At 36.9% G+C, this 12,465-nt stretch overlaps 3 protein-coding genes across 4 annotated transcripts in view; 2 read left to right on the top strand and 1 right to left on the bottom strand.

Annotated features, from left to right (window-relative positions):
- The window catches only part of LOC113208464 (XK-related protein 7), a 5,603-nt gene extending 4,433 nt beyond the window's left edge, over positions 1 to 1,170 (bottom strand). The window contains exons 1-2 of the mRNA XM_026425470.2: positions 634 to 1,170; positions 127 to 228 (exon numbers count right to left, since the gene is read on the bottom strand). Coding sequence (XP_026281255.1) covers positions 127 to 228; positions 634 to 923 — 392 coding nt within the window. The 5' untranslated portion in view covers positions 924 to 1,170. The remainder of the gene's footprint in view (positions 1 to 126; positions 229 to 633) is intronic.
- A 116-nt stretch (positions 1,171 to 1,286) lies between these two features.
- Positions 1,287 to 3,369, top strand: LOC113208467 (translin). Of its 2 annotated transcripts, none has more exons than XM_026425476.2 (6): positions 1,287 to 1,476; positions 2,143 to 2,236; positions 2,310 to 2,534; positions 2,613 to 2,692; positions 2,774 to 2,941; positions 3,021 to 3,369. In XM_026425476.2, exons 1-6 carry the CDS (start codon positions 1,405 to 1,407, stop codon positions 3,087 to 3,089), a joined length of 708 nt encoding a protein of 235 aa, XP_026281261.1. In that variant the 5' UTR covers positions 1,287 to 1,404; the 3' UTR covers positions 3,090 to 3,369. The 2 variants fall into 2 exon arrangements, with proteins under 2 accessions (XP_026281261.1, XP_026281262.1); XM_026425477.2 differs by having other exon boundaries at positions 1,290 to 1,476; positions 2,322 to 2,534.
- Positions 3,370 to 3,677: 308 nt separating this feature from the next.
- Positions 3,678 to 12,436, top strand: LOC113208466 (enhancer of polycomb homolog 1). The gene is made up of 12 exons (XM_026425475.2): positions 3,678 to 4,226; positions 5,254 to 5,392; positions 5,481 to 5,581; positions 5,663 to 5,803; positions 5,893 to 6,149; positions 6,259 to 6,400; positions 6,595 to 6,855; positions 6,937 to 7,088; positions 7,216 to 7,362; positions 7,457 to 8,376; positions 10,606 to 10,855; positions 10,929 to 12,436. The coding sequence occupies exons 1-12, from the start codon at positions 4,074 to 4,076 to the stop codon at positions 11,008 to 11,010; spliced, it is 2,745 nt and encodes a 914-aa protein (XP_026281260.2). The 5' UTR covers positions 3,678 to 4,073; the 3' UTR covers positions 11,011 to 12,436.
- The last annotated feature ends 29 nt before the right edge of the window (positions 12,437 to 12,465 follow it).

The raw sequence follows: 12,465 nt of genomic DNA, 5'->3' as shown, positions 1-12,465 counted from the left end.
CCCCCAGAGCCCAGACAAGGTAAAGAGTAAAATCCAACATCAGCCTCTCAAAGTTCACCTATTGTGAGCTGACTACCCCAGTAACAACTTATTGTAATAACTTTCACTGACAAACTAAGTACATACCTAAGGATAGGAGCAAATTGTGCCAAGAGGAAAAATACTCTCAACACCCAACGCCAAAGTGGTGCTTTGGGGAGAGTTGGGTCATCTACATCTTGAATATACCTGAAAGAACATGGACAGTCCATTTATCAAACTAGAATTTTGTTATTGTAGCAGGTTAAAATAACAAACAGATTGCAACTTTTGAATGAATTGTATTATTATACAATACCGATGTCCTTCAAAGCAATTGACCATGAAGTGGAAAACATTGCTAATGGGAGCAAGGTCAAAACTAATGCACTGAACTACAAGGATTCAAGTGTCAAATAAACAGAAACGTCAATAAGAGGTCATCAGTCAAAATCTGAATAAAGCTCCCGACACAAATCTACATTGGTTTTCTGGATATAAACCACTTAAAAAACGCAATTGAGTGGTAACCTTGACATCCTTCAGGCAGGTTAGGAATAACAATCAAACAAGTGTCAACCAAGCCGTCTAACCCTCTGGCAGTCAAATACTCACCATCTCATGCTGATTCCTGTAGATATAAGAGCTGGTAAGACGATAAACGTCACTGTTAACGCAAAATACGTCTCCTGCTCTTGGACATGGTATTGATAAGCTAACCAGCAACTGAAGGAGTGGTCCACTAAATATGTAACGATTGACAGCAAATGACAAGTTATGTAGTAAAATCCAAACTTGAGTGAAGATGCCATTTTCCCATTTTCTTCAGAATGCCTAACACCTATCTCGTCGATTTTGGCACCTAAAGACGCACTAGAAACCTTTCCCACATCGCTGCTCGCCATTTTTTCATGGTGGTGATGAAATAAACACAAATAACACACGAGTGCACGGGACGGGAACTCCAAAGTGATACCCCTTCCTCTCTCCTTCACAAACTAGCCTCCAACCGTCCATCTACGTTGCAGTTTCTCGGAGTCGTGTGTAGAGACAAATGTGCAGTACGCTTGTTTGCTCTATCGAAGCTTTGAACGTAGTTGCATTAAATTTGACGTTTAGGATCTATCTCTGGCTGAAACCAGGAAACGAGCCTGCTTTTCAACGAGGGCTTAACGTTGATCAGACATTGTAATTTGTCATACAAAATCCCTCGTAGCCTCGCAACGATGACACACCGCCTTTTCCAAAACTCTCTATATACTCCCCATCTACATTGTTTACACATTGGCAGTACGTTTACACTGCGTTTCTCCGCGGACGTTGGTTCACGATCACGAAAAGGATTAGCATCTTTCGCCTGTTTATATTGAATTGCCGTATTTGACAATGCCTTCCGACATGAACTCCATATTTGCCGCATTCCAAGATCATATTAATGTGGAACAAGATCTTAGAGAAGTGTGTATTTTTTTCGCTAGTTAGAAGGGTTTTCCAAGTTAAACGAAGCCGGCAACACATGATCGTACTAATCATACTAATTGGAATGTTTCTTCCTATTTATTCTCATTGTGGTCATCGAAATGTTTTGTATCGTTTATTCAAACATTAACTCATTCCTTGCTTGCTTGCTCTGGTGCTGTGCCGAATGCGCATTTTCTCTCTTGGCTGCGTTTTTGGAGACACCATGCAAGGTTGCATTTTGCACAATTCTACTCGTTAGTGTTTTCTGTCCAAGTTATAGAGATTGTTAAAGAATTTGTCAAATTGTAGTCACATATCACTGCTAGTCAGTCAGATTGACACATCTCAGATAAACGAATTTGGTGTAATTTTGACGTTACAAAAATTGTGATTGGAGTCAATATTAGATAAATTTGATGTCAAAATTATATCACATTACACAATCTGAAATATGTCCTGGTGACAGATGTCCCTGTATTACACTTTCCCTAATTCTGGATGGATCTGTCACTTGGGAGTTCATAAGGGAGTTCTTGTCCATTCATCATATAGCTTCAAATTGTTTATCTCTAATTCTTCTCTTGCCACACAAGCAGCTCTACCAGATATGAAATTTTTGTTAGTTTGGTTATACTTACCAATAAAGGTTTCTCTCGTCTGTAGGAAATTCGCCAAGTGAACAAGGACATTGACCAAAAAACCCGTGAAATCCAAACAACGTTACAAATTATTCATCATGAAGGGGGTCTTCTAAAGAGTATGCTGTTTTATTTTGTTTCTTTCACTCTTACATTGATTTACAAAATCAAAAATGTCTCATCCTTATGGAGGTTTTGAATCAGTTCCAGAATGTTGTTCTCTGGCCAGAAAATTATTTCTTGATGTGAAATCTGGCTTTTCAAAACTGTCTTCAATTGTGCCTGACAATGAGTACTATCGTTTCCATGATCATTGGCGCTTTAGTATCCAACGCTTGGCATTCCTTGGAGCTCTTACAATATACCTTGAAAGTGGTCAAATGGCAATGATAGAGGAAGTTGCTCAGCTGCTGGGAGGTAAGTTTTAATTAATCATTGTCCTGTAATGACTTTTAAAATTTAAATCAAGTTACCTGACTTTTCTTTTGTTGCAAGTCACCACAAAGCGTGAAGAAGGCTTTCATATTGATCTTGAAGATTACTTAATGGGTCTCCTTCAGCTTGCCTCAGAACTGGTATGGTACCAATTTGAAAATGGAAGAAATATTACAGCATTAAATGGAAATGTTACTATCATTTTATGTATTGTTTTACAGGCAAGATTTGCTGTGAACAGTGTCACAAATGGAGACTACAAGCGCCCATTACATGTTTCTCAGTTTGTTGCTGAGTTAAATTCTGGCTTTCGCCTCTTGAATCTGAAAAATGATGGACTTCGAAAAAGATTTGATGCTCTGAAGTATGATGTCAAAAAGATTGAAGAGGTTTGTTACTTTGCTCTAATGATTAATAATAAAATTAATTTAGTCTATTTAAAGTCTTATTATGGTGACTTTTCTCCAGGTTGTGTATGATTTGTCTATCAGAGGTCTCAAACCGGAAGAGAAGCCAGAACAATCAGCTTCTACATGAGTTTACTAAAATTGGTTTTAATGAAAAATATCTTCTGCTTTATAAGGGTAACTTCAGTCTGCCCTTGCTACAAATAACAATTGTAGTGTTTTGAGATTATATTCGTAATGTCTGGTTCTGTGCTTCAGTTTTTCTGTCATGAATGTTAAACAATTTTTCTTGACAAACTTTGTTCTCTTTTTCTTTTTTTTTTGTGGCAGTTATTTGGCTTTTTCCGATTCTACTTCTTATTTGCGCGCTATTGCATTCGTTTTCAATAAAACTTTTGTACTTTTCATAAGTAAGATGTCCGCCGTCTTTTAAATATTGGCGCCCGATTGCACAGTGGTGCCCTCTACATGAAGAACCCCTTCTATACGAAGTTTTCTTCGATTACTCTGGATTTGTTAGCGTTTGAAGAATTTTGCGAATCGAAGGATATTACAATTCATTGTTCTAGATATTTTATTTCGCTCTATCCCACTGATTTTCAACGTTAAAGTTTGGGCAACAGTGGTCACCTTAAGAGATTCGTGGAGGAAGTAGTCAAGCTGACTACTGTGGAACGATCAACATTCGTTTTCTACTGGAGTGTCCCCTGTATTTTTCTTCGTAGATATACACATGCACATCTCTCAAATTTGTACACTTCTAAACTAATCACTACATTTTTGAAATGCCAACCTCCTCCACGTTAGTAAAGTTGAAAAGAAGGTCATTTGAATCGTAGTACCGACAACGTGCGTCGATTCCCGCGCATTGCATTTTGGTAGTGAATGGCATGGATCCGCCATGATGCCTTCTCTGAAAACGAGTCCTACATTCATGTTTGGAAGTGTTATTTTATGTATTGTGACTGAGTGAACGTTAACCGTCAAGATGGGGACGAACTAAGAGTGTCGTAGGTTTGTCCGCCAAAGGGTTTAAACCCTTCGGGGCCCTAAAAAGCGACCTACAAGAGATTTTTAATTTGGTGTTCAATGTGTTGATAGTCTGTCAACAAAAATGAGCAAGCTCTCGTTCAGGGCTAGGGCGCTTGATGCGTCCAAGCCCATGCCGATTTTCATGGCAGAGGAGGTTCCAGATCTGCCAGAATATTCGGCAATAAATAGAGCAGTGCCCCAAATGCCCAGTGGAATGGAAAAAGAGGAAGAAAGTGTAAGTTTAATTCCTGAAAACTCAGCGAAAGCGTGACTCCGCCGCCATCTTGGATGACAAGACTGAAGGCTAGGCCGCGAGGGTGCAGCATCGTTTGTCAAATACAACAATTTTCAACTTAAATTTTGAGCTTACTATTGCGTATAGCTTAACCCAAGTCGATGAAAATTCACAAGTTGACCTTAAAGATTACTATTGCATCGTCCATTTCAGCTGTCACGGCTCTGTTTTTGAATGAAAATGAAAAGATATCCAACCCATCATCCAATAGCCCACTACAAATTTCATATATTAAACTATTTCTATAACACTACAAACTCCCACCTTTCTAAACCTCACTACAATAATTTCATTGCAAATTAACTATTATTTTAAATAATATGAAAGAATTATTGCGTAGAAGAACTACTTTACTTATAAATACTTCAAAAAATTGTTTAGCCTAGGCTACAGTCAATTTTGACCAGATTAGGTTAGGTTGTATTATTAGAATTTTTTTAAATCTCATTTACGGTTAATCCTGCTATTTTCCTATCAATTTTTGAGGAAGGCATGGTCTTAATTGTGTTTTTTTTAAATGTTGTTTTGGGGTATGTTATCAGACAGACACAATGACAAACTCGTTTTGTTTACATTCCCCTTAACTTCTTCCTGGTAAATCCAGCATCCGATTACCTAACCTCAACTAATACTATACTTACTTTTGATGAACTAGCTATTTGACATTTCACTCAAACGTTGCTGTTTGTGCTTGCTTTAATTAATGGTGTTAATATGTTGATTTGTTTGCTTTCAAAGTTCTCTGAACTGCCTCCTTGAGAGTGTTAAAACTATCATGTTTTCACGCCATATCCATAAAAGTTCACCTTTTATTTTAGTAGTATTAATTGTTTTCTGTTATTCATCTCAAAATTTTCTTTCACTACCATTGATTGTTACTAAAACTATCATTTAATGATCTCCAAAACTGTGTTTCATTATTTTTCAACTTTATGATATCTGTTTAACTGTTGTTAAATGGTTTTAGGAGCATCATTTACAAAGAGCAATATGTGCGGGCCTCATCATTCCTACACCAGAAGTCCAAAATATGGCAGATTCAGAAATTTACGAACGAATGTATCCTTCAAACTACAAGGCCCCAAGGCAACTTATTCATGTACAACGTAAGTGCACAATCATGTGTGTTCTTTAGTCTATCTTGCATGTTTATGTGTAGTTAAATTAACATTAATGTTTTATTTATCATTGCAGCATTTTCAATGGAGCAGGACATTCCAGATTACGACATGGACTCAGAAGACGAACAGTGGATAAAGGCACAATCCAAGAAATTGGAGCTTACCCCTCTGAAGGTAATTGTTTTCCCTTTGAACTATTAATTTGATTTTATTTTATCTCTAGTTGTAATTATCTTTTTTTTTAATTTGGTGCAGTTTGAAGAAATGTTAGATCGCCTTGAGAAAAGTAGTGGTCAAACAGTCATAAACGTCCAAGAAGCTAAATCTCTTCTGAAGGAAGATGATGATCTTGCTATTGCAGTTTATGACTATTGGTTGGAAAAAAGATTAAAAACGGTAAGCTATCATTGTATCTATCCTTTCTTTGTTTTGGTTTTTGATGTTACCCCTTTTTTGAGACTTTGCCTTTTTTCTGCTTATCTTAGAAATGGCCGCTGATTCCAACTGTCAAGACTGAGCTCAGAGCTGGGGCTGCTGCAAACAACCCCTATCTTGCCTTCAGACGGCGAACAGAAAAGATGCAAACACGCAAAAACCGCAAAAATGATGAAACTTCATATGAAAAGATGCTTAAACTTCGAAGAGATCTTAGCAGAGCTGTTACCCTTTTGGAAATGGTGAAAAGACGTGAAAAGACAAAAAGAGAGCTTCTCCATCTAACTGTTGAAGTGTATGAGAAAAGGTGTGTTTACAGTTGCATTGAAATTAATTCATGTATACTGGTAATGGTGAGTCTGAATATTCAGTTTGTGAGAGCAAAGACATTTAGAGATCACTACTACTCCCATCAGGTACCAAGCTGGAGATTTCAGTGGACAGTTGTTGGCTGATGTTTCAGCCCTGAAAAGTTACCAGCATCCCCGACCAGCATTTGCTCCTATATTTCCCAATCAATACAGCATCAGTTCTTGGACCAACAAAGTTCCAATCAAGGTGATTAAATTCGTGTCACTCTGTGCAAATTGTCACTATACTTTTTTTTTTAATTGATTGGGAACAAGTTTAAAAATTTAGGCGTGGAAACATTTTTTCTGAATGAGGGATATTCCATTTTGTTCTAGTGCAGCCACTGACAGTGGCAGCACTTCATCAATATTTGTTGATAATTTAGAAATTTTGATGTGTAGGATGAAGTTGTTACAAGAAAGGAAAAGCGACCATACAAAAGAAGAAAGCGCACAGCTGGCTCTTCAGTATGTGGTACAACTGCTGGAACAGGAAGCCGTGGAGGTTTGGATGGATATCTTGGCACTCAGGGTAGTTCTGAGGAAGAGACTTCTAGCACAGGCATGAGAACTTCTAGTCCTGTTCAACCTGCTCCCGAAGCAGAGGAAGAAGATGAAGGACCTTTTGCATTCAGGAGAAATCCTGCTTGCAATTATCATGCTGTATGTTTTGAACTGTTTACTCATTTTACATATCCTTGTTTGAGGGGCCTTTCAAGTTTGAACTCCATTTGTTTTTTACAGCCCCTTCCTGGTGAATTTGGCAACTGGCCATGGTGTAGTAAAGAGGAAGGCGGTTCTGGTGATCACAGGTATCGATTCTGTCTAACATCTGTCAATAGGCCAAGACCTAGGTGTATAGGCTTTGCCAGAAGACGGATAGGTCGAGGAGGAAGGTAAATAATTATTTGGAGGAATTATGAGATTCTCCAATTTTGGTTCACATTTGCCATTACAAACGTTTCATATTTAAAATACATTAGTTAGGTAGAACTTAACATATTTTTGGGGTCTAATTTTCAGGATAATTTTAGACCGCGAACCTACGGAACTTGATGATATCTGGAGATCACTGGACTTCACTGTTCAAGATTCGTCGCAATGTAATGTAGCATCATCCAGTACTAATCACAATAACAATGAAATTCTTAGTGAAATTAAGGCAGATTGGTAAGTTTGGAAATCTATCTTCAGAGCTTAAATGAGGTTGTTACTTTTTTTGTTTCCTAAAAATCACCTCTTTCTTGTTTTTTTCTTTCTACAGGCTGCACTTTAGACCCAAGATGCCACAAAAGCAAGAAAAAGAAGACTCGGATGTGGATGATGGTTTGAATGAAGATGTGGCAGATCAAAGCCTGCTGGCCAGGCGTGGTCCTGTCACTCTAGAAGTTCAAAGTGAAGCTCCTGGAAGTGATACTTGTACTTTCAGCACTCTTATGGAATTAGACCTTGATAGGCTAGACTCAGATGATCTTTTCCCTACTCTTGGTAGTCTGTCTACTCTGGGACAGGATTTCGTGGACGATAGTTCCTGCTTAGATAAAAGTGTGGAGCCACTTCCTGCTCCTGACCAGAAGATGGATTGGGAACTGGAAAATGGTATGGTCTCTGATGTTGTTCCTCCAACGAAGAAGAGACTTCATGTTGGTGTTACTGGGCTACCAACATCACGCCCAGTTTCAACTGACACTTCTACTCTATCTTCGTTATTAACGAGAAAGGGTGACAAGGATGGTTTTAAACCTGATAAGCAACGGACTGGGATCTACATTGTTAAGGATGGCTCAGAACTTAATGGTCCCAGTCAAGAGTTGACAATATGTGGTAAAAATGGAGACATTAGGGCATGTTCACCAACACAGGTAGGCTGTTCAGCCTTTTTCATGTGTGATAGCAACAATGGAGGCTTACCTCAGAGCAATGGAGAGTCATCTCCTCGTAAAAGTGCATCAGTGACAAGGTTAAATCCTCCCCCTCCATATCCATCAACCTCATTGACTCAGTGCTTGACTGGGAATGGGAGCTGGAACCACATTGATGTTGGTAGCAAAAGCTCAGGGCCAGTGGTTGTGGTGAATCATAGTGACAGTTTGACTAGTAGCAGAGTTCAACGGCCAACTGGGACTTCAACGCCAACTGTAATCCTCAGCAATGGACCTCTACCTTCAGCAACCTCTGCTGAGTGTAAGTTACCTACCATGAGGTAGCAGTATATCATGTAGCAGTTCCTGTTAGGAACAGCTTGGTAATTTTTTTATTTTTTTACTATCTGTTGAATCTGTTCATTTGTTGATGTTTTTTAAACAGTTTTGTCCACCCCATTTAATCTACCTCGTGCATTATAGCCTAAACTGAGCTGAAAAATTGACATCACTCTGTAAAATTTTCTTAGAATGATGAATGAAAAGTCTGATTTATTTAAATGGGCCTTTGCTCTGTGAGAAAATCTCCACTGGCCCAAGTGATAATTAATAAAAAGTAGTCCAATTTTGAGAAAGTAACTTAATAGTGCTATGCACTTTTTACTCATGAAATTTATTAATAGAACGTGTGATATAAATTTTTCACTGTTCTACTTGTCAAAATGAAAAGTAGCAGGGTAGTTGACATTTCATCCTTGAAATATTTTATGAATCTGTTAGCCAAGTTTTATGAGTTCTTTCATCTTGAGATTGGGCTCTCTCTGAGAGAGCTGCTATCTGTGAATTCATATATAGTAATAAATTGACTTCTTTAAAGAAACATGGAGGCTGAGTACTTTTTTTTTATTAGATTTGTACTTCTAAACTTGGAGTGCTGCAGAACTTGCTTAACCTGAGATGATGTTCCATTTCAACACAAGCTTGGGTTTTGATCTCATTGTGGTCATTACAAAAGTGTAATCTTCTTTAATGAAGAAGAAACGATTTTATTCTGTGAAATACAATTTATAGTTGCATATTTTTTTTCAAATGTTTACAATCATTGCTGCAGTTTGATGTCAATACCAACTTTTATACCTTTGTACAGATAATACTAAGATGGCAGTATTTGTAGTCAACAGAGTTTGAATGCATGTGTTGGCATATCTACATTAAGTGCAAAGTTGCTGTGTTACCTTCAGGTTGCATGTGTGTACGTACCTACTATGTTGAATCATATTGGTTCTCGAATTTAATTCATCCCTCTCTTAATGCTTTCTGTGCATACTACCTTCAGGAGAGGTGAATCAGCAGCTTGAGCTGGCTCCCCATTGCTTTTATCCTGCAATATTCTAAATTCCGTATGGTTTTTGTTTTTATGATTTGCATGTAGCAGCCATTTTGCATGGTTTATCATTGTTATCAACAAAAAAGAAATTAGTACTAAATGCAAATGAGTGCAAGTGATTTGGGGGACAATGTACAAATTGAAATGCATAATTTGATTTACAAACTGTCCCTCAAAATACTAGTAACTCACAAGAAGTCTATTTTTGTAACATAAACTGTAATGAGGTAAGGTTAATAAAATATTTATTACTACTGTTTTGTTTGTTCAATGGTTTTTCAATGTAAAACTAATCAGTCAAAATGCAAAATTCTACTAGGCCAATTTTAATCATTTGTATTGCAAACTATGTACATTATTTTTGTTAACCAAATATTTGTTTAGGGTGCTTATTTAAACCAAAGTTTAGTGGAAGGCATTATCTTTTGCTTTCAGCCATTTCTTTATTTTGGGTTTGCCTTCCAGTATCCCATTTATTTACTAAAATGACAACAGATTTCAAATTTTGTGCTGATTGGAAAACAATAGCCTTTTAAAATGGGGGTGGGGCTGAGACCTACTTGGTTAAAAATCTGTATCAATGCCTAACTACGATGTATCATGTTAGTACATTGTATGTGCTTGGTAGGCAGTCACTTTACATATGTTATAGTCGCTTCCCTCCCTCTGCCACCCACGTTTGTCTTTATCCTTTCGGAAAAAGTTGATCTGCCGTGGTAATCAAAATGCTCTTGTGCTCATATTTTCAAATTAAAGTTTTTATTCAGAAGTAGCTTTTCTGTAGTTCCAGTATCTCTTCAGCACTGTATCATGTATCATCAGCTTTAATATAATGTGGAAATGACAGTTCTTAGTAATTTCATAGCTCAACATTTTTACCACAGTACCAAAAGCTAGACAGCTGCTTTATACGTCATCCTTAATACCTAATTCTACAGTATTTCACTAGATTTTGTTAGTACATGGCTAGACATTTAGAATACCCATATGTCTGCTATATCTTTAAGACTGCATTGTTAGGTCTTATCATTTGTTGATTGTGGACACATTATTCTCAAATTTAAAGGTATGCTAAATCAGCATGTTTTTGGTTGCTACCCAGAAAGTAACTTGGGTTATAATTAGGAGTCTTAACAAATTAAACGTGCTAGTTTTCTTTTTCAGGCCTCAGTGGAGTTGCTGGCAATATGTCTGGTATAAGACCATCCACTTCAATTGACCTGAACCGGAAAATTGCTCTAGTTCACCAACCTAGGGCAGCTACAGTTGTTTCACAAATATCTTCAGTCTCAGCACCCACTGTTATTCAGCCATCTAGCAGTACCTCTGAGGCTCCTACTACAATTATAAGACAAGTCAACCTACTACCTGAAACGCAGAAAAGTGGATCAAGCAGGGAAAATATACTTAAAAGGTGAAGTATCATTTCTGTTTTAAAATTTTGGTCACATGAGAAATGTTGTCCAATTAAAACTGTGTCCTACCAGTGAGGAAATATCAGAAGATGTGTGTTCCGACACAAATCAATTGGTGCGGAAGACAAACTCCTTACCAATGGAGGTTACCTGACACATCTTCCACCTGGGCTGATTGATGATAAATAAGTCAAGCCTGCCAGCTTCCTCAGAAATTGTCTGGAACAACATCAAGAGTCACAACACCAATGTCTTCCATGTCTGAACTTTACCTTTTCATTCAGTGGCAACTTTTTTTCTTCAATTAGTTTAAGCAGTAGAATTTGTCAATTTGAAAAAAATCTGCTGAAAGGCTACAAAAAACTTAAAAAATTATCACATTTGGCTTTACTGTTGTCCATCTTGATGTATTTTATACAGTCTGTCTGTAATACTACTTGTTATAATTTTCATAATTTCATGTGATATGTGAAAAAAAGTTGTTCTGATTTTTGATGCTCTAGTCTTTCTTTATTACTTTTTGTTTGATAGCTTTATTACTGAGGTGTGTTAGCTTGCCATCAGAAACAACATTTCTTCAAGACAGATACAAACATCTAATTTGGTTTCCATGTGCCCTTTACAAGTTTTGAGGCAAAAGGTTGATAAATTAAGTTCTTCAAAGACTTCGTTTACACTAAAGTCTGTATTGGCTGAAATTCTGCTAATATTTATCGTTATACTACGACTAAATGCCTAAAAAAATAATAAATTTAACACTGATTTATGAAAACATTTCTTTCTTTGAATCTGATGTATTTTGGCAGTAAATTGTGTGATCCTAGTTGTGTCAAACTATGTGCTAATATAAATGATATACATGTTTCTATGAAGATTTGCTGGAAAAGTATTGCTAGAAACAGAAGTAAAGCAGAATGTTTTAGTTCATTCGCTAGTTCATTCATTTCTTCATATTTTGTTTGCTAGCCTTAAGAATCAATGGAGAGTATGAATGCACACTTGTGATTTGAATTTGGTCTAGTGCACTGTAAGGGTTCATTGTCTCCCATTGCACTCTCTTAGTCCACAAATTTCTTAAAAAATTATTTTTATATTTGTGCATTGCGCGAGTTAGATAGTATTTCAGTAAGTAGGCTCAGGTGTAAGTAAATCATGCTCGAATTTTGTGAACTGTGTGCAGCTGCCCAAATATTGTAAAATTGTCCATTAAGAGCAATCAATATAGTATAATGCCATATGAGAATTTATGATGATCGCTCAGTTGGTATTATTAATTTGTATCTTGAGGAATGTTGGAGTTTTGGCTTTTGATGTTAATCATGATCGTGTCAAAGGTGCAGTAGAAAAAGAGAAGTAAATGACTTTGTAGATTTGCATAGAATACTACAGCCATGAAAACACTTGCAGTATTTTGTACTGTAATCATGCCTGTAACTAAACTGGTGAGAGTAATAATGTTTGACAAAAACACAAAAAATAATCAGGCAAATATTTTTATGACTATTATTTGAGGTTGATGAAGCCATTGTGCATACAAACTGTGGCAAACTGAAATAAAGAACTTGCGAACTTTCTTTAAATCTATATCTACTCTTATTAATTCCCTCGT

Source organism: Frankliniella occidentalis, unplaced genomic scaffold, assembly GCF_000697945.3.
Source record: "Frankliniella occidentalis isolate FOCC.00 unplaced genomic scaffold, Focc_3.1 Scaffold8, whole genome shotgun sequence".
Taxonomy (NCBI): Eukaryota; Metazoa; Arthropoda; class Insecta; order Thysanoptera; family Thripidae; genus Frankliniella; species Frankliniella occidentalis.
The sequence above is the reverse complement of the archived record's forward strand: the minus strand, read 5'-3'. Positions and strand labels throughout refer to the sequence as shown.